Raw genomic sequence first — 25,633 nt, forward strand, 5'->3', positions numbered from 1 at the left:
GCAGCTTCAGACAGATCCTAAGAGGATCGCTGGGCTCCGTGAGGAAGACAGACTTACAAGGCAGAGTAATTGTCTAAGTCAACTTCCTTACCAGGTACCTATATATTTTGATTTTGTTATATTGATAACTGTCAAAATGAAAAAAACTCTTAGCTTATACGCTGTAAACATAATTAACTCTGGTCTCTACCCACCTCCTTGGGTGTGAATCAGCTATTATATATTCACCGGCTAAGTTAAATATTTAAAAATTATATTTTAATTATAAGATAAATTTTTGAATATACTTACCCGGTGAATATATAAATTAAATGACCCTCCCTTCCTCCCCAATAGAGACGCAGCGGGACGAGAAGAATTGAGGGTTTTGTTTACATACAAGAGTGGTATCTGGCCGACAGTTGGCGCTGGTGGGCACGCCCGCAACCTTCATAGCGATCGCTCGCGAGTTTTTTGAGTGTGTTTTCTGTCGAGTCGCAGAGTTGCAGCTATTATATATTCACCGGGTAAGTATATTCAAAAATTTATTTTATAATTAAAATATCATAATGTTTAACCAAAAAGGGGCTAGTAGACTACTGTGCATACTGATATTGCAGTGATTCTCATCAACAATAGTTATGGTGGATACTTTTTGCAATGAGTTTGATTAAATGTATTGTGGAAATTTTTGTATTTTCAGGAAGGATTTGGAACTTGTATGAACCTTTTGTGGCATGTCAGCTGCCTTGTTAGGGATAGTAAAGATAGGACAGTCTACAACTCTTATTAATCAAACCATGTAGTGTATACTAATTTATTGTTCAAAATGCTATAAGAATAATCTCTTATTTAGTCCAGTATGTAATGTACAGGAAACTACTTCCTTAACATATGGATAGGATTAGAAATCAACATTTTTCTGTTTTATAGATAATGGGTTGATAAGAAAAGAGTTTCATCTTATCAAAGTACTGTTGAATTCATGATAGAGAAAGAAAAAGATTTTTCATCTTTGCATGTGCAATGTTGTCAATTTTTCCTTTGGGAAAGTACATTGTGTTATTAATTCTTGAGCTATTTTTGATGATACCCTTCATCAGATATGTTGTTGGGGTACTGAATTTAGGTAGTCTAGAATTGTGTAGTTGAATAGGCGAAAAATAGATAATGTTAATAATGTTGTTCTTCTGCAGATACTCAGAACCATTCTGCTAAAGGCATTGTAAATTGAAAATTACCACTTGCAAATTAGATTTATTACGTGTGTAAGATGTGGAACACTAAAACGGAGAGGAGAGGACCGGAAATCAACGTAAGTAAAGCAAAGCTCGCGGCATCTGAAAGGAAGCAAAGGACAAAGTACGATCAGGTACGTGACCATATACCTTTTGTGCAAAAGGTTGAGGATGATCTTAACTTGTGATAATAGGTAAAATAGATAGTGCTACTAGAGAGGGTCTGGATAGCAAAATGTATGTGAAGTAAGATACAGTATCCGGAGGGGGAAGATCTTCCAAAGCGTCTTAAGGCCATCAGTACACGTTGCTTGTCACACCCTAGGCATTACTAGAAGGTCTTTCTTCCTTCCTGCTAACTGTCCAGCTTCTTTTAACATTGCAATGGCAGGCTTTCTCTTAGTTACTGAATGGTCTCTCAGGCCACAGGACTGGGCCATATAGCCCAAATTCTATAAACGAAAATGGGAGTGTGTGGGTCAAAACCCTATTGAGATAAATGATTAATTTTAGAAGAGGTAGAATATTTTTATTACCTTGGTGACACTGAATTGAGCAGTTGAAAGTTTGGACCAATATACATACATATACCAAGGCACTTCCCCCAATTTTGGGGGGTAGCCGACATCAACAAATGAAACAAAACAAAAAGGGGACCTCTACTCTCTACGTTCCTCCCAGCCTGATAAGGGACTCAACCGAGTTCAGCTGGTACTGCTAGGGTGCCACAGCCCACCCTCCCCCGTTATCCACCACAGATGAAGCTTCATAATGCTGAATCCCCTACTGCTGCTACCTCCGCGGTCATCTAAGGCACCGGAGGAAGCAGCAGGGTACTAGAGTGCGGGGAGCAGTCACTCTCCCCCCAGCTCCATCTCTTTGTTGACGTCTCGCAGGATTATATATAGGAGAGGGGGTTCCCAGCCCCCTCGTCCCATCCCTTTTAGTCGCCTCTTACGACACGCAGGGAGACCGTTGGCGCTATTCTAATTGTTTTTATGCCCCTGCGGCCACAGGGGGCATAAAAAAACTATAGAATAGCTGTGTTATGGATGAAATGAAGGTTCATAGTTACACAACTGGTAAATAAGAATGTCCATTTAATAGAGAGCACAAACACTTAAGATTTTTACAATAGGCCTGTATGACCATATACTGTACAGTATAGGAGAAATGAGTACTGATAAGTAAAATTGAAATGCTAAGATTTGTGAACATAGAATGTCAAGATTCATGGGAAGATTGTATTACAAACGAAGAATGGGTGTAAAGATGTTCCTGGGGCCTAAAAATAACATTGAGTTCCCAAATATTGAGATGGCCCATATGGGGTTTAGTGCCGCCAGTGCACCTGAAGTGATCCACTCTAGGCATCATTTATAGGTTTATAAAGTCCTTCCAATCTTTAACTCCACTTTACTTTTAGCCTTTTACATTATAGGCCTACAGTATTTCCATACTGTTGTCCAGTGTTTTTAATCTCATACTGTACTGTAACCAAGTTTAAAGGTCGCTCATGAATGGTAGAGGCAGGTGGAGAGGATAATGTCCTAGAGACTGACCATATATACATATCAGCACCCAAGGTAGGACCAGGGAGTGCCAGGCAATGACTGCTGATGACTCGGCAGGTAAACCTGCAGAATACTCCAAACTCTACATCCCTAGCTGACAAGGATGGGGAAGTTGCAGACATTACAAGAAACTATCGAGCTTGAGCAGGGCTCGAACCCTAGTCCGTCAGATCACCAGGAAGGGATGTTCCCAATAGGGTTTTGAATAGGTTTCCCCCTAGTTACACATGGGTTTTGAATGGCCTTCCAGGCATCAGTGCCAGGCTTTAAGGTTCATATACTTAAATGGTTTTGACATGTGATTGGGAAGGAAGGGGGAACGTTGATGAGGAGGGTGTTAGGTAAAGAAGTAGGGTTGTAGCCTATTCGAAACAACTCTGCCTAGCAATTTGCCGGACTGGGGTTCAAGTCTCGCTCAAGCTAGATGATTTCTTGTTGTCTGCAACCGCACCATCCTTGTGAGCTAAGAATTGGTGTTTGGGGAAGGCTATAGTTCTACCTGTTGAGTCATCAGTATCCATTGGCCTCTCCTAGTTTGGATGGAGATGGGTTTGGGGACTCATCATATATATATATATATATATATATATATATATATATATATATATATATATATATATATATATATTATATATATGTATATATAATATATATATTATATATATATATGTGTGTATGTATATATATATATATATATATATATATATATATATATATATATATATATGATCAGTCTCTGGGGCATTGTCCTACTAACCAGGGCAATGTCACTGTCCCTTGCCTCTGCCATTCATGAGTGCCCTTTAAAAGGTAATGGAGAAAAAAAAAAAGATTGGATGAAGAATCAAATTTGGTAAGAGTTTTGGCAGAAAGTGTAAAGTGTGAGAGCCTATTTCACATTTAACAACAGAAAGGGAAAAAGTAAACTCAAAGTGTTAATAGAAATAATTATGTGTAGACTAGATGTCAGTAAAGGAAGTAATCAAAGATAACAGAGTACCAATATCTTAAGTTACCTTTGAAGTGATAGAATTAATATCTTCATTCATTTATCTGATCATGAGAAGGTATGTATGAATAAGCATTGTTCTGTTATTTGCTTTAGCATTGTCTGCCATAGTAACATGACATGAGTAATAGACTGGTATTGATCGTATCTGCTAGTGGTCGTGTGTGCTCATTGTTGTATTTAGTTGCCTGATCTCTCTCTCTCTCTCTCTCTCTCTCTCTCTCTCTCTCTCTCTCTCTCTCTCTCTCTCTCTCTCTCTCAGACCCTTGCCATCTTCACTTCTGAACACTAATACAGGGTATTCTGATACCAGCACCTCCAAAGATAAAGGTGATAGAGTATATATATATATATATATATATATATATATATATATATATACACACATATATATATATATATATATATATATATATATATATATATATATATATATATATATATATATATATATATATATATATATATATATATATATATACAATTGCGAGAGTTAATAGCCTTCTTGGAATAAACTTGTTAACCCATTGTCCTTTTCTAACCTATAATTGACCAATTGCAGTAATGAATGTTTTATAGAAAGTCACGAATATCAATAAGAGTAGGCAAAAGAGAAAAAAAAATATAGGGAAGGTGTGTCTGCTAACGTTGCATCATTGTGAGTAACTCTATGAAATGCATTACAATACCATAATTATTCATATTTAAATTGCTTATGAATTACAAATAGATGTTATAAAGCAGTAAATTTAGCAAAGACCTTGATTATCTCTGTTATACGTTAAATTCTCTTAATACCAGATATAGCTGTCAAAATTAAAACGCCCCCAATGTTCAAACACCAGAAGTATAAGTTACAATGTTGCCAGTTTCACAAATTATTTGAAAAAATCAAAATTCCATTTAATTTGTACTTATATCTAAGGGATTTTTTCATAAAAGGTTCCTTAACTATAAATTTTAACACAAAGATTCTGTTTCTCCTATTATTGTATGGATAAGCTTAATTCGTGGCTGAAACTAAATGGTAGCTCACAGGAAGGTCTGACCGTAATGTTAATTTGCATAGATTAAATCATTTTGTTTTATATAAGATTATTTGCATATGATATTTAAATAACATTTATTTGTATTTAATCGTGTTATATTCAACTAATATGTCATGTAAATTCTCTCGCACAGCATTAAGAAAACTATACATATATGAATGATGTTTGGCAACACTGCAAGGTAGTAGAAGACTCTGCAGACGACGTTGTTACTTGTCACTGTTTGGTGAAGGATTTAAACTACTGAAAAAATGTCTTCCTCGAGGAAATTTTTCGTCGGTGGCAATTGGAAGATGAATGGGAACAAAGCTTCAATCGATGGAATCATTGATTTTTTGAAGAAAGGACCTTTGAACCCAAACACTGGTAAGTCACGGTTTCAGTGATAGGGAGAACTACGTGAGGAACTAAAATTCAAAATCTCGATTTTTGTATTTTATTAATAAATTATTGATATGACTTTTGGTAATTACCACAATAAAAGACATTTCTGACAATGTATGATCGATATCAGTAAATTTATGAAGATCTGGAAGATATTTAGTCATTGAAACAAAAGTTGCTTCTCTATTCATTCGCTAATCAATACATTTTCACTTGATATTTTCCTTCCAATTCACGTCATCAATATCACTAGCCGGTGCTAGTCTACTGCAGGACAAAGACCCCAGACATGACCTTTCACTCCCTTATATTTATAGTCTTTCTATACCACTTTATACCCTCAAATTTTCTTAGCTCGTCAATCCATCGTTTTCTCTTCCTTTCCCTCCTGGTTTTTTCAATCTCTAGGGATCCATTCTGTTAATCATAATGTCCGTCTGTTATCTTTCATTCTTATTATTTGTCAAGTCCGTGTCCATTTCTTTTTATTACATGTTAGAATATCCTCTACTTTAGTTTGCTCTCGTATCCATGTTGGTCATTTTGTTTGTTATATATACATTTCCAAATAAAAAATAATGTTTTTCCTTGGATAACTCCCATTTTATTCGAAAATGACATTTATTTTTGGGGCTAATAAATAATTAGAGGGACATATTCTGAAATTTCTCATTATTACCAATCCATACGGGCCAGCGTGGTGATGAAAACTGGCCAAACCCCAGACATGTGTATATATATATATATATATATATATATATATATATATATATATATATATATATATATATATATATATATATATATATATATATATATATATATACTGTATAAAGGTAGTAGATTGGTCAGGGCACCAGCCGCCTATTGAGATACTACTGCGACAGAGTTATTGGATCAATTGACTGGCCAGATAGTACTACATTGGATCCTTCTCTCTAGTTACGGCTCATTTTTCCTTTGCCTATACATACACTGAATAGTTTGGCCTATTCTTTACACATTCTCCTCTATCTTCATACACCTGATAACCAAACAATTCTTTGCACAAGGGGTTAACTACTGCACTATAATTGTTCAGTGGCTACTTTCCTCTTGGTAAGGGTAGAAGAGAGACTTTAGCTGTGGTAAGCAGCTCTTCTAGAAGGACACGCCAAAATCAAAGCATTGTTCTTTGGTCTTGGATAGTGCCATAGTGTCTGTACATGGGAACAAAACATATCACCCCACATAACCTAAACTAATAGTTCCCAGGTCACAGACCTAGCCGGGCGGCAAGCCCCCGGACTCCCCTTCCCAGGTCACAGACCTAAGCGGGGGGAAGTGCCCCCCCAACCCCCCCTACTCAGGTCACCTGAATAGACACATGCTGATTGTAGAATGTCAACAAACAAATGGATAGTATTCCAGGAGTATAAGATGCCGATATTTAGTGTATTTTTCCACGGATTTATTGTGTGACCCAGAGAATAATGTATAGAGAAGAAAAGGTTAGTTTTACCATTATTTATCAATTCCTTTGTAAATTTTTCCCACCCAAAACTGGGGTAGGATACAAGCTACCCTAGGGAGGAACAAGAAGTATGGGTAAGGTACAAGCCACACTAGCACCCAATTAGAGGGTACAATTTGACTGTTGAGGGGTTCGAGGCACCTCCTTGAACTAGAGTTCACAAAGTCATGGGACTGATCCCAATCAGACTGAAAAATCTACAGTTGGACAGATGATGGAGCTTGGAGGCATCAAACGACCTTCGCAGCCTTTTCAAAGGAGAATACCCACATGTCATTCTTCTATTTTGTCCTGTGGTGGTGGCCCTAGTAGATTTATAGCCAGCCCAGCTCCCATACGGGATAGGAAGCATCTTGTCTAAAGTAACATGTTCAATGTAAGTCTGGAAGAAAGGTAAAAAGACTGTCCCTTCTGCTTCTTTTCTTCCCTTGCTTGAGGATGTAGTTTTTATGTAGTTATTTGCTGGCCCTGACTTTGAAGGTGCTAAACTACATTTGTTCCGTAACCGAAATACAAACCACGCTATTTACATTGGGTTTACCTTTTAGCGTAGCTGAAATGACGAGCCAATAGTTTTTAACGAGGGTTAATTACCCCCGCGCTAGTTAGCGGGGGTAGGGGAAGGGATAGCTTGCTACCCCTCCCCCCCCCACACACCGATGATTTGCTTCACTTCACTTTTGGCTCCGGCGATGAACAGACGTGTCTGTCCATCGTCCTCATTGACAGCCTTTAATCTTTTTCTGCTTTCTCTTTCAGTTTGTGTGTGTGTGTTAGAAGTTGACCACCTTTATGATTAATATGCGTACGTGCCCTGGAATTGCCGGCCGCCCTTGTGGTACTTTTATGTCGGCCGTGGACACTGATCCTCACACCCTTTGCCCGCAGTGTCGAGGCCGATGGTGTGATCAGGAAAATAAGTGCAGTGAGTGCAGGGAGTGGTCTGCCTCCCAGTGGGAGAGGTTTGGCCGCCGGCGTAAGAAGAAGTCCAAGAGAGACCATTCTCCTTCCGGGTTTGCCTTGAAGGAGGAAGGTTCTCGGGACTCTTCTTTCGCTGCCCAAACCTCCTCCGAAGCTCCCCCTCGTTCGGCTCCTAAGGAGAGTCGGCCGAGTGGGAGCGCAGGCCCTAGTTCTGTTTCCCGACCTTGGGTTGGGGGAGAGGGCGTCGCCTCCCATAGCGGGGCAGTTCCTCCTCCTCCCCCGGGGGAGGTTATTGATGAATCTTTGTCTAACGATGATCTTTTACAGATTTGGGCTTCCCTGGGGCTTAAGGGCTTGCCCTCCAGGGTTGCCCTGATTGACCTTGTCCAGTTGGGGGCCGCCGTTAAGCAGTCGCCGGTGATAGCAGAGGTAGATCCTCTGTCTATCGTCGACGTCGTGGTGGCAGAGGCCTCCGACGGGCGGGGCAATCCTCTGCAGGTGCAGTTGGGGATGTTGGTGCTGACGGCTCTCCTCCCCCTTCCGTACATCCTTCGAAGGGGGAAGGGAGTCCTATGGGCTCTTCTGCTGTCCAGCTTCCCTCTAAAGGGAGTGCTTTGACTGAGACTCCCCTTCGGAGGACTGATGGTCCTGACGATCTTCCTCGTGGCCGCCTTCGCCGTAAGGCTCACCGTCCACTGCGTCGCAAGGGCCTCCCGTCTCCTTATAAGGGTGCTAAGAGGAGTCTTTTTGGATCTTCTCCTTCTTCCTCCGAAGGGGACTCTCCTCGCCGTAAACAGCCTGCAGCTCCAGCTTCATTAGACCTCTCTGGGGATCGGTCTCCTACGCCTTCCAGACCTTCAACTTCTGGGGCAGATGTTCAGCAACCTGACCTCGTCACCCGACAGGCAACGGTCCCTTCGGGGCAAAGGGATTCTTCCGTCATGCGTGCAGTGTTAGCGCACAGGCGCTCTCCTGTTCGTCAGCGATCTCCTGTTTGCCAGCGCTCTCCTGATGATCGCCCCTCTTCTCGCCAGCACTCTCCTGAGGACATCCTTCAACCTGTTGTTCCTGAAGAGCGCCCAGCGCGCCAGCATTCCCCTGCTCGCCCTTCTGCAGTGTTAGCGCACAGGCACTCCCCTGCTCGTCAGCGCTCTTCTGACCGTCAGCGCTCTTCTGAGGACCATCACCCTTCTGCTCGCCAGCGCTCCCCTGTGGTCTCCGAATATCCTGCAGTTCCTGTTGTGCGCCCTGCGCGCCATCAGTCTCTTGAGCGCCACCGCAATCCTCAGCTTGTTCCTGCACAACATCGCTCGCGTTCTCTAGCGCGTGTTTCTAAAACACATTTGTTCAGTAACCGAAATACAAACCACGCTATTTACAAAGGGGTTACCTTTTAGCGCAGCTGAAATGGCGAGCCATTAGAATTTAACGAGGGTGTATTACCCCCGCGCTAGTTAGCGGGGGGGGTAGGGGAGTGGTAGCTAGCTACCCCTCCTCCCCCTCACACACAGGTGAATGCTCACTTTCACTTTTGGCTCGGACTGTGACTGACGTCTCTGTCTTGGTCCTCTCTTGGCAGCCATTGTTTGTTTGTTTTGTCTTTACTTAATCGCTTACTTTTCTTTACTCAATATATATGTAAACATGTTTTCATGTTTGTATATATATTTGAGTATAGAAATAAGTAAGTTTCCTTTTCAGATTTGTGTGTATTGTACGATATCTACGTGGAGTCCTCGGCAGTTAGGCCACCACGGCGTATTTTTATGGGTGGCGATCGAGTTTGACTTATGTCTTTCTCTCTCTCTCTCTTGAGGTCGTTCACCCTTTTACTACGTGTTACTATGCCCTTGTAGCTTCCTTTCCGTGTGGGGGGGTTGCTACGCCGTACGTTTGTCTCAATTAGTTATGAATCTAATTGTAGTTGTTTTTTGTTTTTCAGCTTGTAGAACGATTCCTTTCGGGGTTTTCGTTCTTTCTTTAGTGTTCATTCATTTTTAAATTACATAATTACATAGTTACATAATTATAATTGTTATAATTCTGTTTTGGTTACAGCTCTCCTTCCGTGAGTGTAAGTGGTTGTGAGGGCACGTGCCTGTTGTGTAATTCTTGTTCCTTTCCCTCGGGATTCCTCTTCGGAGCCTTCCCGGGGGAATGAATGTGTACTAATATTATTTGTTTTATTTTTTTACAGTTACCGATCTAGTTTGTTTCTGTAATATGGCGACGGTGTGAGCTGTCTGGTTGAGTCCTGGGGATTCGGCTGTTGCTGCCTCCCCCCTTGTATTTTCGTCAGGGGCGTGTCTCCTTCTACTGGAAGTACTCCCGTGACGACGGACAGCTCTCCAGTTCATTTTAGAACTCTCAGGAGGCTTGCCTCCTTGGGCGGGTAACTTTCCTTCCGAGGGAAGTTTTTCCTGTCCAGGCTTGAGTTTTTCCCCTTTTGGGGGGTTCTTCTCTTGCCTTTTTTTCGTGCGACTATGCTCTTGGTGCTGAGCGGTCGCACCTGCAGTTTCGCTCAAGGGGCTGGGCAACTGCAGGAGCTCCTCTTCGGAGGATTGCTCCTTTTAGCTCACTGGCTGACCAGTCTCTTCTACGAAGTTTCTCTTTCGTTCGCGAGAGAGTACACTCATAGAGACTCCTCTTCGGAGGTTTCTTCTGTTGCTGTTGGCCTCCCTTGCCGTAAGGCCCACCGTCCGCCTCATCATAAGGGCCTCTCATCTTCCTATAAGGGTGCTTGAGGCGCCTTTTTGGATCTCCGTTTGCAGCCTACAACTCCTTTTTCTCGATCTTCCGCCTTGGTGCAGATGGACAGCAGTCTGATCTCGTCTTCCGACGGGCAACGGTCTTCCCGACGGACAACGGTCTTCCCAACGGACAGCGGTCTTCCGACGGACATCAGTCTCCCGGCGGACAACGTTCCCTTCGGGGCAAAGGGTTGCCCCCACGGGGGTTCTTCCCTTGCGTGTCAGGGTTTCCCTGCGCGCCCTTCTGCTGTGTTCTCTCCTGCTCCTGCTCAGTGTTAGCGCACAGGCGCTCTTCTGCTCATCAGCGCTCTCCTGTTCGTCAGCGCTTTCAAGATGATCATCCCTGCTGTTCCTGTTGGTTCCTGTTACGCGCCCTGTGCGCCCACGTTCGCCCTCGCGATCTAGAACTTCGGTTCAGGTCGGGGTCAAGGACTCTTCCTCTATGCGCAGGCTTCCACGCGTAGCCTTCTGCTCGTCAGCGATCATCAGCTCGCCAGCGATCACCTGTCTCTCGGCGATCTCCGGATCTCCCGTGTGTGTTACAGCCGGCACGCCAACGTTCTCCAACACTTCTGAAGGAACATGGTTTGCCAGCTACTAGCTCACCTGCGCATGCTGATCGCCATCGCGCGACCCTCAACTGCGGATGCTGATCGCCATCGCGCGACCCTCAACTGCGGATGCTGATCGCCATCGCGCGACCCTCGACTTCGGATGCTGATCGCCATCGCGCGACCCTCAACTGCGGATGCTGATCGCCATCGCACGACCCTTAACTGCGGATGCTGATCGCCATCGCGCGACCCTCAACTGCGGATGCTGATCGCCATCGCGCGACCCTCAACTGCGGATGCTGATCGCCATCGCGCGACCGTACACCTGCGTATGCTGATCACCATCGCGCGACCCTTTGCATGCTGATCACCATCGCGCGACCCTTTGCATGCCGATCACCATCGCGCGACCCTTTGCATGCCGATCACCATCGCGCGACCCTCAACTGCGGATGCTGTTCGCCATCGCGCGATCACTCACCTGCAGATGCTGCTCGCCATCGCGCGACCGCCCACCTGCGCATGCTGATCGCCATCGCGCGACCCTGGCATGCTGATCACCACCGCGCGACCCGGCGCATACTGATCACCATCGCGCGACCCGGCGCATGCTGATCACCATCGCGCGATCGCCCTCCTGCACATGCTGCTCGCGATCGCTCACCTTCGCATACTGCTCGCCAACGTACGATCGCTCACCTGCGCATGCTGCTCGACCATCGCGTCGGCATAACACAACGCGCCATCGCCAACCTGCGCGTTAGCACTCACCAGCTCACCACCGACCGCTTGTTGATCCATATCGCCAGCGGTTTTCCTCGCCCACGCGGCAGCGCGTTTCCTCGCCATCGCGCTAACGCTTGCGTTCGCCGCCTCGGACTCGCTCTCATCCACCTGCCCACCCTCACGACCGCTCGCCCGCGCGACCGCTCGCCCGCGCGACCGCTCGCCCGCGCGACCGCTCGCCCGCGCGACCGCTCGCCCGCGCGACCGCTCGCCCGCGCGACCGCGCGCCCACACGCCCACGTGCCTGCACGTCTACGCTCATGCGCGTCCGCGCCCATGCTCTCCAATGTTCGCCCACGCGCGAACAGTGTTTCTTCGCACAAACGTCGGCTTATTTCTTGCAGTACAGTGAACCCTCGCTACTTCGCGGTTCGACCATCGCGGATTCACCACTTCGCGGATTTTTTCCATAACCCATATATATACAGTAATATATATATATATATGTATGCATGTATTTATGTATATATGTAGGTATGTATATGTGTATACATATAAATATATATATATACACACACACACACACACATATATATATATATATATATATATATATATATATATATATATATATATATATATATATATATATATATATATATATATATATATATCTAAAGTAGGAAGATGTGATGTAGTTCTAAGGGAAAAGTATGGGAAATATGTCTGGGTAATAAGCAAAGCTCTACCTCCAGTTTGTTTCTACATTATGATCAGAGATAAATGTAAACAAAACATTGGTTGCCATTTTTTATCGTGCTTTTTAGCATGTTTAGGAAATGCATGATATAAAATCACCTTTAATATTTGTGCCTGTTTTAGTTTAGGGTACTGTAGTACATGCATTAAGTGTTCTGTACATTAAAGGGTAGTTTGTTAACAGTACTACGTACAAGGGAAGGTTTTAAAAGTCTGAATATACATGTTGAATAAATAGGTAAATATGGTGTCACTACTTCGCGGATTTTCACCTATCGCGGCCGCGACTGGAACCTATCTACCGCGATAAACGAGGGTTCACTGTATCCATTGCTCGTCTATGGGTTATTGGTCGCGGACCACCAGCTCTCGCCCTTCCTACCACGCTCGCCCTCCTTCTGCGCTCCTTCGCTCACCTTCGTTTGCGTTACCGCGCATGGGCTCTTCCACGTTCGCCCACGCGAAAATCTTTGAATTACCGTCGCGCGAGCTCCAGGGCGATTGCGACCACGATTCCCAATGGGGTTTTCGCAGCCTGGCGAGTTCTTCTGGAGCGGATTTCCAGAACACGGCCTCACCCCGTAAACGCAGAGCATGGCACTTGCAAGAATAGGAGAAACTTAAGGGAGATCTGAGCAACACTCCTCTTTCCTGAACCTGGGTTAGCCCTTCCCCGTCATTCCCTGGAAGGATTTTTGGCGGGGGGGGCTTTCCGTTCGAGATTTCTCCATCGGACAAGGGGTGACTGCTTACCCCTTCCTCTGGGAGCTTACCAAGTTCTTTCCCTCCTCGGTTACGGCCCGAGGTTTGGTTCAAGGAAGCTACAGGAAGATCAGGGGTACTTTCCTCCTCTCGAGCTCAGGCACCTTGGCCTTTCGTCGTTAAGTATCTATCTTGCGAACAAGCTCGATGTTGGACCATCTGGACGCGCTGACTGAGGGCTTCCTTCGGGTGTCTCATCTGTGGAGGTCGACGACCTCAGACACCCTTCCATCCTTGAGAAGAGTTTGTTTGTGCCCAAGGACAGAGACTTAGACAGCTGCTGTGCGGAGGAAATCGACTTCCGGTTTCACTCCTCCAAGGCGCTTTCTTCCAGACTCTGCAGGGCTCCAGCGCCCTTTTCTTTCAACCACGTCGGCCTAAGTTATCGGCTACGACAACTGGGACAAGGTGTCCAATTGCAGTTTCCTCCTGTCAGGAACAGATGGCACGGGAGACTCCTCCGGGGGGGCATAGTCCTAAAAGGAGTTCACGAACTCTAGGATTGCAGGTTTTTCGCTGGGAGGATGCTTAAGGTTACTCATCCGAATGACAGCTTCCCGATGCCCATTCCCGCACAATCTCTGTGATCAGCCAAGGATATCGCGCCTGCCGTCTCTGTCAGCGAATTCAGTGTCTCTGAACCTCTATGCCATAGCGTCAGCAGAGTTGCCCGGTTGGGCAGAATGATCCATACCTTAGTCGAAAGTCTTCCTTAGGATCATCGACGGCTTCACCCCCGGCCCCCTCAGTCGATCCTTTCTTGTAAGGAAGGATCTGAGAGGGGATGTCCGTAGTCGACCTCTCAGCCCTGATCAAGTTTGTCGAACAAACTTCGGCCAGCGTAGACCAGCAGAATCGATCAGACTGGTAACGAGGCGACAGGACTCCTTAAACCCTGGATCGGAAGGACGGGTACTTTCAGTTTCCATTCCATCCATCTTCCAGGGTGCTCGTCGAATTCAGCCTAGACTGCAAGTATTCCTGCTTATGATGCAGTGTGGCTATCCCGCCGTGGCATAGCAGGTTTGTTTCCCCAGAGAACTCTCCCTGCCTTCCTCTTGGCCGCTCAGGTGCAGGCTTCCGCCTCCTCTGCTGTTTGGAGGGCTGGTCAACTCCGGTAGGCTCGGGTTCGACCTTCTTCAGCGCCGGGACAAGCTTCCGGATGCTTACCATGAGTGTGGGCTCATGGTATTTTGCTTGGAGCCTTCTCTTCCTCTGCCTCAACATCTGGAGTATCTGGCCATGATATTGAGTCAACAGCCTTACCACGTTGGAAACCCCTCTTCTCGTCCGTCCAGCGAGGTTAAGCAACGTCGGTACTTGGATGGGTGACCACCTGGGGACGCCAGATTCTGTTACCACATCCTCCGAGCCTTCCTTTCGGTTGACTGTGGCAAGACTGAGGAGAGTCGCAGTACCTGTTCTCAGTCAAGCAGAGCTTTCAGCCCTACCTTGGAACGTTTCCTAGTTCTCCTTTCCTCATTGACCCGTCTATAGTCCGAACGGTCGCCTCAGGATAAGTTCCATGTGGGGCGATCCAAGTTCCGGTGGCTTCAGGCAATGTTTAACCGGACTTCCTGGCCCCTATGGGACCAGCGGAACTATTAGACCTGCAATGGGTGTTGACCTATGGAGCCTCTTGATGGTAGTGGATATTCTCGTCCTTTCCCCACATTCTTGATGCGGTTCTCGGACTCGTCAAAGGAAAGGGGGGGGGGGGGGGGCATGTTCCGGTCCAGGCCTATGGTCAAGACCTGAAGGATACCTCTCCATCATTCAGGCAGGCTTAGGGGCCTTAGTCTGGCCCCTCTACAGATCCTACAGCTCCTACAGCTCCTGCCGAGTCGCCCCGTTCGCGTCGACTTCATGATTCTGGCGTATTCTAACCAGCAGGGGACGCATTTTCACACCTTCACATCTTGCAGTAGAGATACCGGGATGATTGAGATTCTCTCAATACCACCATCGGCTCTCTCATTCCAGGCAGGGGAATGTTCTCTCAGACTATCCGAGCAGAGCCTCGTAGAGAGAGTGTACCTGGGGGTCTTTGACCTTGGGTAACCAGCAAGTACTGGTCTGGGGGACCTGATCGCGACAGCTTGGAACCTCAAGCTTCCGCTATTCTTCCCCCCAGTCTCAGACCCCGAGACTCTGGCAAGATGCATTCCGGTGATGGTGGGACAACTTCGACGCCTGCGTCTTCCCTCCTTTTTGTCTGTGGACAATGGGTCTCAACAAGACCAGGTTGTCTGTCAACCTTTCAATGGGAGAGCTCCACTGGGACTATGCGCAGAACGGTTTCTGGACCCTCTGCTTCCCCTGATGGAACTCCCGGGAGAGCTTCTCCCACGGCGCAGACTACTCAAGCAACCACACTGCGATATCTCTCCCGAACCGGGGCGTCGCTTCGGCTTCATGCCTGGAGACACTACGCCTCCTCCTCAAGGAGACAACCCGCTACAGTCGCGGTACGGAGGTCGCGTCATCTGCGATAGTCATCCACAGGGGTCTCCCAGGCAAAGTGAAGAGTCTAAGGTGGTTGGTGCCGTGGGAGATATACCTCTTCCCTTGAGGCCTCTTCTCCAGCAATAACGGTCTTATTGCCTTTCGGCGGGAGGAAACTCCTTTCCGCTCTCGGCAATGAAGCCTGTCGCTCAGCCTTTCCCTGACCTTCAGGCTTAAAGGAATAACTTTTTCCTGCCCGCTGGATCTATCCTCGCTCATGCGAAGCTATGATCGTCCCTGCCCTAGTCGGAGGAAGACCTCCAACTTGGAGCATGGCTCGGACTTTTAGTCCTTTAAGAGATCTTCTCAAGACCCTTTACGACAGGCCTCGGATTATATTCCGCCTTGGGTCTCCTGCTCACTCTGGCCACGGCCAGTGTGTAAGCAATCTTCTTGGTCTCTTACGACTCCCCCCTTTCTAAGGAAGAGGGGAAGGCAACATTCAGGCTCGCTCGTGAGTTGTTGGCTAGACTCAGAATCTGGGGGTCCTGGCCCTTCGGTCCGATTCATTCAAGATTTCGAGTCTCCATTCTGTATCTGATGTCCCAAGACCTTCTCTTTCTTGCCAGTAAAGGAATCGAGAGGTTAGCGCTGGGAACAGCTGCAGTTTGTCCTCAGTTGCAGCCGATTTGGGAGAACAAGGAGGACATGGGGGAGAGTCACCAGTATACCTCTTCAGCCCGGACTCAAGGACATTCATCTCGACCTGTCTCCAGACCCTCCCCCGTCACGTTGCCCTACAGCACGATGTTGGATACATCGCAACGTCTCTCGCCTTCGAGTAATACTACTCTGTGACGCAGGTGCTACAAGCTGGAGTCTGGAAGCGTCTAATGACCTTCGCAGCCCGCTTCCTGCAGGGCGTGACCCACAGGAGTCTCGATACGTTTTCTATCACTCTGTGGTGGCTACACAACAGCTGGTCTAACCTCAGGCTCCTTTTTGGACAGGTAGCAGAAGGTTGAGGGCATTGTTATCAGGTTTTAGTCTGCATGAACGAAAGAAGTATGTCTGGCCCTTACTTCTTTCTTCATCATCCCTTCTACGGGGAAGCAGTATCCTGGTCTCTGCATAGCTGACCTCGAACCTCTGCAGGTAAACCATGCTTCCTTGTGTTCCGAGTATTGAGTCAATACTGTCGCGTCCCCCATACCCTGACGAGGTGGTATTGGGAACGTCCTAACCCAGAGTTCCTTCTGGAACTCCAGGTCAACTGCCTAGGACGGGTCACACTTCTTCCTTCACACACAAGCTTACGTAGGCCACATGGTTCCTTGCGGAGCAAGGAACTTGTGAGGTGCAGGGACTCCTTTTCTCGAGTGCGACTCACTCGGATTCTGAGTCCCCGGGTAAAGCCAAAGCCAGTATGGCTGGGGACTTTCCACCCTACCTAAGGGGTAAGTCACCCTTTGTAAATAGCGTGGTTTGTATTTCGGTTACGGAACAAATGACAAATTCGAAGATAATTTGTGTTTTTCCTAACCATACAAACCTTAGCTATTTACACATATTTGTCCGCCGGGTAAAGCCAAAGCCAGTATGGCTGGGGACTTTCCACCCTACCTAAGGGGTAAGTCACCCTTTGTAAATAGCGTGGTTTGTATTTCGGTTACGGAACAAATGACAAATTCGAAGATAATTTGTATTTTTCCTAACCATACAAACCTTAGCTATTTACACATATTTGTCCGCCAGTCCTGTCCCCCAAGACAAGTCCTACCTCTAAGTGAAAGTGAGCATTCACCTGTGTGTGAGGGGGAGGAGGGGTAGCTAGCTACCACTCCCCTACCCCCCCGCTAACTAGCGCGGGGGTAATACACCCTCGTTAAATTCTAATGGCTCGCCATTTCAGCTGCGCTAAAAGGTAACCCCTTTGTAAATAGCTAAGGTTTGTATGGTTAGGAAAAATACAAATTATCTTCGAATTTGTCATGTTCGCCCACACGCCTACGCGCTTCCTGTTCCTGTTCCTGTTCGTGAACGCGCCGCGCCGACTGTTCCTTCACAGGATTCCACGCGTCGCCCTCTTGCTCGCCAGCGATCACCAGCTCGCCAGTGATCATAGACGATTCAACAATCGCCTGCTCGTCAGCGATCACCTGAACATCGGCGATCTCCGGACCGCTCGCGTGACCTATCGCCTGCGCGCATGCGTTCTCCAACGCGCCGTCGCCCAGAGGATCTGGAAGGACATGGGTCGCCCTCTGTTAGCTCACCCTCGCGCGGGCGTTCGCCTGCGCGACCTACGCGCTATCGCTCGCCAACGCGCCACCATGCGCTATCGCTCGCCTGCGCGCCAGCGTTCGCCAGCGCACCACCGATCGCCTGCTCGCAATCACTCTCCCACGCGCTACAGGTCTCCTGACCAACGTTGCCAGCGATCTTCTGAGCGTTCTCGCTCGCCCGCGCGACAACGCGTTCCCTCGCCGACGCGCCAACGCATTCGTTCGCCGGCTCGCCCACGCGCTCGTTCGCCTGTACGCCCTCACGCCCACTCGCCTGCGCGACCGCTCGCCTGCGCGCCCGCGCGACCGCACAACCGTTCGCCTTCTCGCGACCACCGTTCGCGCCGAATTTCACAGCCAGTAACAGCAGCAGGAACGCGTTTCACCAGACTGCGCTCAGGATCGCCTCCACCAAAGCGCAGGACCATTGTGCAGGACAGGGAAGACACTTCAGAGAGGTCAGTGCATCTTTCTTCCCCCTTTCCTTTTCAGGCAGGTCCAGTGGTGTCCACTCCGAAGGATCGCCCGATCCCTTTCCCTCCAGCGAGGATTTTGGACTCTGTGTCCGTGGAGCAACAGACTTGGTTTGGTACTCTGATGCGGGCGTTAGTGAGGGTTATGAAGCCAGCACTCGCCGATCAGGGGAACAAACCAACGGCTGCCTCACCTCCGCTGAAGAGAAAGAGAGGAGTGGACTTCGTGGTGACTTCCCCCAGGGAGAAGTTGGTTCCTAAGAGGTCTGTCGGGAAGGCCTCATCCCCTTCGCAGGCGTTTTCTCCTTCTCCCGTGGACGAGGCTTTTCCGTCCTCGGGTGAGTCCAGTGAGGCGATAGTCTCCCTCTCGGCACCAAGGGGGGAGCCTTCTCTTCATGGAGGAGAATCGTCTCGCGCGGAAGGGGCTCTCCGAACCTCTTTGTTGGGATCCTGTATCCCTCCCAGGAGGGAACCCAAGGACTAAGACCATCCCGAAATCGTCTTCAAGGATTCGCCAGGAACCCGCTGCTCCCCGGGGGAACGTCCACGCTTCGCCCCAGGAAGAGATTCCGGGGACGGGAGACTTAGCTGCCAGCCCGCAGGGAGGAGACAAGCAGGAATCTGAACATGCCTTCTGGCAGGTCCTGAGCCTGATGAGGCAACTCAACGGGTTCATGGACCCCGTGATCGCCCCCCGAGAAGGCAAGGACACGGTCCTGGACCAAGTGTTAAATGTTCAGAAGGCCCCTAAGACCAGTGCGGCTCTGCCCTGGTCTCGGGATGCCAGAGCCAGGGCCAATGCCCAGCTCGCGATTCTTGCCTCCTCCAGTCGTTCCTCTGCCGGGAACAAACTCATCCCACCTCCTCGTCTCCAGCAGAGGAGGTATTTTGAGATCTTGGGTGAGTCTAGTCTCACTCTTCCTCTCCATCACTTCGTAGAAGAGCTGGCTAAGGGAGTTCCCCTCGAGAAGCTCTCTGCCCGGCAGGTGTTGTTCTCGGCGTCGGAGATCCTGAGCCATGAGAAGGTCGCGAAGTGCGCCATGCAGGCCACTTCGTGGCTGGATATATGGCTAGGAACTCTGGCCATCCTATTGCGCTCCTAGTACGTACTTGTCTAAGGAGACCAATAGGAAGGCCCTGGAGACCTTCTTACTCTCGGGCACCCGCTCCATCGAGTTCCTGGCGCACCAGGTCACCACCCTGTGGGCCAACTCGGTGTTGAAGCGGCGCAATGCGGTGACCGAGAGGTTCCACCCGAAGGTCCCCGCTGTGGATGTCTGTAGGCTCAGACATGCTTCCCTCCTTGGGGAGAATCTGTTGGAGCCACAGGATATGGAGCGAACGGCTGAGAGGTGGAGGAAATCTAGCACGGACTCCCTCTTCCATAGGGCCCTTACAGCTCGGCCTTATAAGCCTCCAGCTCCGCAGCAACAGCAGCAGCAGCCTCGTAAGGCATCGAAGCAGGCACCGGCAGCTAAGAAAGTGGTGTCTAAGCCCCAGCCCTTTCCAGCCAAGGTCAAGAGGGGCGGTAAGTCCTCCAGGGGAGGCAAGACTCCTAGAGGGAGCGGCCGCGGCCGCAAACCCTAGGAGTGGCAGTCCCCCTGCGTGTCCACCTGTGGGGGGATGCCTTCAACGTTGCGTGCACAGGTGGCAGCAACACGGGGCCGATGCTTGGACGGTTTCAGTGATCGGCCAAGGCTATCGCGTCCCGTTCATAACATCTCAACCTCCCCTGACAGCGAATCCAGTGTCGTTGAGCTCCTATGCCACGGGATCGGCAAAGGGGCTGGCCCTTCGGGCGGAAGTCGAGACCATGCTCAAGAAGGGTGCTCTCCAGGAGGTCGTTGACGGCTCCCCAGGCTTCTTCAGTCGACTCTTTCTTGTAAAGAAGGCGTCTGGAGGCTGGAGACCTGTCATCGACCTCTCAGCTCAGAACGGGTTTGTCAAGCAAACTCGGTTCAGCATGTAGACAGCGGACACGGTCAGACTTGCGGTGAGACCTCTAGACTTCATGTGCACACTGGATCTAAAGGACGCGTACTTCCAGATCCCAATCCATCCATCTTCCAGGAAGTACTTGAGATTCTGCCTAGACGACAAGATCTACCAGTTCAAGGTGCTGTTTTTCGGTCTCTCCACAGCTCCTCAGGTGTTCACCAGAGTGTTCACCCTGATTTCATCTTGGGCGCACAGGATCGGCATTCGTCTCCTTCGCTATCTGGACGACTGGCTGATCCTAGCAGACTCGGAGTCGACCCTTCTTCGGCACCGAGACAGGCTTCTAGGTCTTTGCCAGGATCTGGGGATCGTGGTAAACCTCGAGAAGTCCTCTCTGCAGCCGTCCCAACGACTGTTTTATCTAGGCATGCTGATAGACACCAAACTCCACAAAGCCTTTCCATCAGACGACAGGATAGCAAGGCTGAGGAGGGTGGCGGAACCCTTCCTCAGGCGAGAAGAGCTTCCCGCCCAATCGTGGTTGCGTCTCTTAGGTCACCTGTCCTCCCTGGCTCGTCTGGTTCCAAACAGCCGCCTCAGGATGAGATCCCTGCAGTGGCAGCTCAAGTCCCGGCGGAATCAAGGATCCGATTCCCCGGACGTTCAGGTCCCGATAGGATCTTTGGAACGGACGGACTTGCGGTGGTGGCTGGTCGACGAGAACCTGCGGAAGGGAGTGAGTCTTCTCGTCCTCCCCCCGGAATTGACACTGTTTTCGGACGCGTCAAAAGAAGGGTGGGGGGCGCACGTTCTGAACCAGAGGACCTCAGGTCTTTGGTCAGAATCAGAAAAGTGCCTGCACATCAACCTGCTAGAGTTGAAGGCCGTCTCTCTGGCTCTTCAACAGTTCCAACGGACCCTGGCGGGTCATTCCGTGGTGGTGATGAGCGACAACACCACGGTAGTGGCTTATATCAACAAGCAGGGAGGCACTTTTTCGCAGCAGCTATCCCATCTTGCAGTAGAGATTCTGAGGTGGACCGAAGTCCACTCGATATCACTATCAGCTCGCTTCATTCCTGGCAAGAGGAATGTGCTCGCCGACAGTCTGAGCAGGGCCTCGCAGATAGTGAGTACTGAGTGGTCTTTGGATCCTCAGATAGCCAACAAAGTCCTGACTTTGTGGGGTTCCCCGACCGTGGACCTGTTTGCGACAGCGTTGAATTTCAAGCTGTCTCTATACTGCTCCCCAGTCCCGGACCCCAAGGCTCTCTGGCAAGATGCTTTCCAGCAACGGCGGGACAACATCAACGTGTACGCCTTCCCACCATTCTGTCTGATGAGAAGGGTGCTCAACAGGACCAGACTATCGGTCAACTGTTCGATGACTCTGGTAGCTCCGCTATGGCATCACGCGGAATGGTTCCCGGACCTTCTGCAGCTCCCGAGGAAACTTCCTCCACGACACGAGCTTCTCAGACAACCCCACTCCAACGTCCCTCACAAGGCCGTGGCCTCGCTTCGGCTTCACGCCTGGAGACTATCCAGCGTCTCCTCACAGAGAGAGGCTTTTCGCAACAGGTTGCGGAGAGAATGTCTCGGCACCTGCGAAGGTCCTCTGAAGGAGTCTACCAGGCGAAGTGGAGAGTCTTTTGTGGTTTGTGTCGTGGGAGGGGTATCTCTCCACTCGATGCCACTATTCCAGCAATAGCGGACTTCCTCGTTTATCTGCTGGAGGAAATGCGCCTTTCTGTCTCGGCGGTGAAAGGCTATCGCTCAGCCTTAAGCTTGGCCTTCAGGCTGAAAGGCGTGGACATTTCTTCCTCGCTAGAACTCTCTCTACTCATATGTAGCTATGAGCTTACCTGCCCCCAGTCGGAAGTGAGACCTCCTTGGAACGTGGTTCGGGTCCTCAGGGCTCTTAAGAGACCTCCCTTTGAACCATTACGCCAGGCCTCTGATCGCCACCTGTCTTGGAAGACGGCTTTCCTGCTCGCTTTGGCTTCGGCCAAGCGGGTTAGTGAACTTCATGGTCTCTCGTACGACATTGCCCATTCAAGGGGATGGGGGGAGGTAACGTTCAGGTTCGTCCCTGAGTTTGTGGCCAAGACTCAGAATCCTGGAGTGCTGGATCCTCGGTTCGACTCTTTCAGGATCGCGAGTCTCCGCTCTGTAACAAGCGACCCAGACCAGCTGCTACTATGTCCAGTGAGGTGTCTGAGGTACTACTTGAAGAGAACGGCTGCAGTCCGTCCTCAAGTGCGAGCATTGTTTGTGAGCACAGGCAGGACGAAGAGGAGGGTCACCAGGAACACCATCTCAGCTTGGATTCGAAGGGTTATCCACCACGCCTTGAATCCAGACCCTCCTCTGCAACGTCGCCCTAGGGCACACGATGTCAGGGGTGTTGCTACGTCCCTGTCCTTCAAGAGAAACTTCTCTGTGACGCAGGTGCTTCAAGCTGGAGTCTGGAAGCGCCAGACGACCTTCACAGCCCACTACCTGCAGGACGTGACCCATAGGAGCCTCGATACGTTTTCTATCGGCCCTGTGGTGGCTGCGCAACAGCTGGTCTAACCTCAGGCTCCTTTATGGACAAGTAGCAGTAGGTTGAGGGCGTTGTTACCCGGTTTTAGTCTGCGTGAATGAAAGAGTATGTCTGACCCTTACTTCTTTCTTCATTCTCCCCTCTCTTGGGGAAGCAGCATCCTGGTCCTCGCATAGCTGACCTCGACCTCTGCAGGTAACCCATGCTTCCTTGTGCTCCTAGTATTAAGCTTAATACTGTTGCGGCCCCCATACCCTGACGAGGTGGTATTGGGAACGTCCTATCCTAGATTCCTATCTAAAGGTCTCAAGGTCAACTTCATAGGACGAGTCACACTTTCCTCCACACACAACTTATGTAGGCCACTCGTTCCTAGCAAAGCAAGGAACTTGTGAGGTGCAGAGGCTCCTTCTCTCAAGTGCTACTCACTGAGGGATGGAGTCCCCGGGCAAAGCCGAAGTCAGTAAGGCTGTGGACTTTCCACCCTTCCTAAGGGTAAGTCACCCAATGTAAATAGCGTGGTTTGTATTTCGGTTACGGAACAAATGACAAATTCGGAGATAATTTGTATTTTTCCTAACCATACAAACCTTAGCTACTGTATTTACACATATTTGCCCGCCAACCCTGGCCCCCAAGTCAAGTCCTACCTCTAAGTGAAGTGAAGCAAATCACCGGTATGTGGGGGGGGCAGGGGTAGCAAGCTATCCCTTCCCCTACCCCCGCTAACTAGCGCGGGGGTAATTAACCCTCGTTAAAAACTATTGGCTCGTCATTTCAGCTACGCTAAAAGGTAAACCCAATGTAAATAGCTAAGGTTTGTATGGTTAGGAAAAATACAAATTATCTCCGAATTTGTCATTTCTTGCCCCCTTTCATATTAGGCTGGATCTGACAGAAATAGTTCTCCCTTTATGACGGGAGGATGATGGAATTGATACGTTTCCATTGGCCATCTTGCATCAAGTATTATAATTAGAGAAAGACTGCATTTCCCTTTCGTGGGAGGAAGATTCCTTCATTGACCAAGTGCCAGGTCCTATCAGCATAATCATCCATATGATGGGCTTGTTAGGAGGATCCTGAAATGATCTCCCTCTCTCCTGCGGAGGACGAGAGAGATGAACATTTTTCAGGGAAGAAAAGAACAAAGCACTTTGGTTTTAGGGGACTCTCCATCCACTAATAAGTGAGTCTCTCCATTTCAAAGGGCAAAAGGTTTGTATAAGAATTAATAACAAATTTTAAAAGTTTGAAGGCTGTTTAATCATGTTTCGTTTCAATTCTTTTTTCGATAATAAGATAGCGCAACCTACCTTATAGGCCCTAATACCCAGCATTACGAACTCATTTAGAGGTAAGAAAAGAAAACTGTTTCCCTCGGCTGTAATTTATTGGTGCTTGAATCACAATTTCTCTTTTTTTTTTATTTCAGAGATATAGTCTGCAATTACTACAGTGTCAACATTCGTAGAAGTAGATAAAGGACACAGAATCTCTCTCGTTGCTGTTTATGGTCGCGTGTAAATATAACTATACTGTATATTTTCTTCAACTAACATTCCAAGTTACTGCTATTTACTAACATTATTCCTGTCAGGAGTTACTGCCATTTGTTAACCCACATACTGTATAGAATTTTCTGCATCCGGGAGTAATAGGCATAGTACAAGTCTGTGGCTATGTTCCTTCTGATACTGATAGTTATATTTTCTCTCTTTTAACTACAGTAGGCTAACTGAAACATGCTTCTACAAGACATGATCATGCTCCACCTGATACTGATAGTTATATTTTTTTTCTTTTAACTACAGTAGGCTAACTGAAACATGCTTCTACAAGACCTGATCATGCTCCAGTTTTTATTGGGTACTCCAACAAAGATTAGTATTTTGTCTTGATCCTCCTAACTACTCTTGTAGTGTCGTCTTGTTTTCATCCCTGCATTGCATTTAACATTCACCCATGCATGAAAGTCCACTTCCAATTGGTTGAAAAATATCAAGTGGATAATAATAACATTGATTTTAATAGTAGTGTCATTTACTAATGGTATTGTACTGGCTACTACTGGTAGTTATCAAATCTACCAGGAGATTAAGCTTGTGTCAGTGTTTTTACTAAATTTGGGACTTTATTAATCAACATCTTTTTAAATGAAAGAATTTCTATTAGAGGTTGATTCCTCTTTGGGACGTATGTCAGTTTTGCGACGCCCGCAACCTTGACATGACACGCATGCTTGTACATACTGTAGTTTTGGCATTTATTTAGAAAGGTTAACATACAAGACCTGACCTAAGTTTCCCCTTGATTACCATGGCTTCAGAGCTTGTAACTTTCTTATACTTCCTCAGATGACTATGGACTGCTTGACCTATCTCTGTATTATTTCAAGGTTTGTGTCTGTCTTTGATGATCCTTCTCATTTAAATTCTGCACCATCACTATAGTGTCCTTTAAGGAATTTGGTGTAAGTCATATTCCTGCGCCATACTTCCAGAAATTTCTTGTATGGAAGAGAGGGTCATAGTGATTCATTACTTTTGTTTAATGATTAATATTTTCCTCTGACAAACTTCTTGGATACATACGCAGGTACCGGTTGTTTTGAGTTTAAATTAAGCTTTTCATACCAATGGGTACTTTTGTTCCTACAAAGCATCATCCTATGATATGAGTATGATTTCGGGGAAGATAGAAACAGCTGTTTAAACTTTAACGAG

At 48.0% G+C, this 25,633-nt stretch overlaps 1 protein-coding gene across 1 annotated transcript in view; it reads left to right on the forward strand.

The window, feature by feature from the left end:
• Window positions 1–5,016: 5,016 nt before the first annotated feature.
• The window catches only part of LOC137621635 (triosephosphate isomerase-like), a 41,466-nt gene continuing 20,849 nt past the window's right edge, over window positions 5,017–25,633 (forward strand). Inside the window, exon 1 of the mRNA XM_068352103.1 lies at window positions 5,017–5,215. Coding sequence (XP_068208204.1) covers window positions 5,101–5,215 — 115 coding nt within the window. The 5' untranslated portion in view covers window positions 5,017–5,100. The remainder of the gene's footprint in view (window positions 5,216–25,633) is intronic.

This window comes from Palaemon carinicauda, chromosome 28 (genome assembly GCF_036898095.1).
Source record: "Palaemon carinicauda isolate YSFRI2023 chromosome 28, ASM3689809v2, whole genome shotgun sequence".
Classification (NCBI taxonomy): Eukaryota; Metazoa; Arthropoda; class Malacostraca; order Decapoda; family Palaemonidae; genus Palaemon; species Palaemon carinicauda.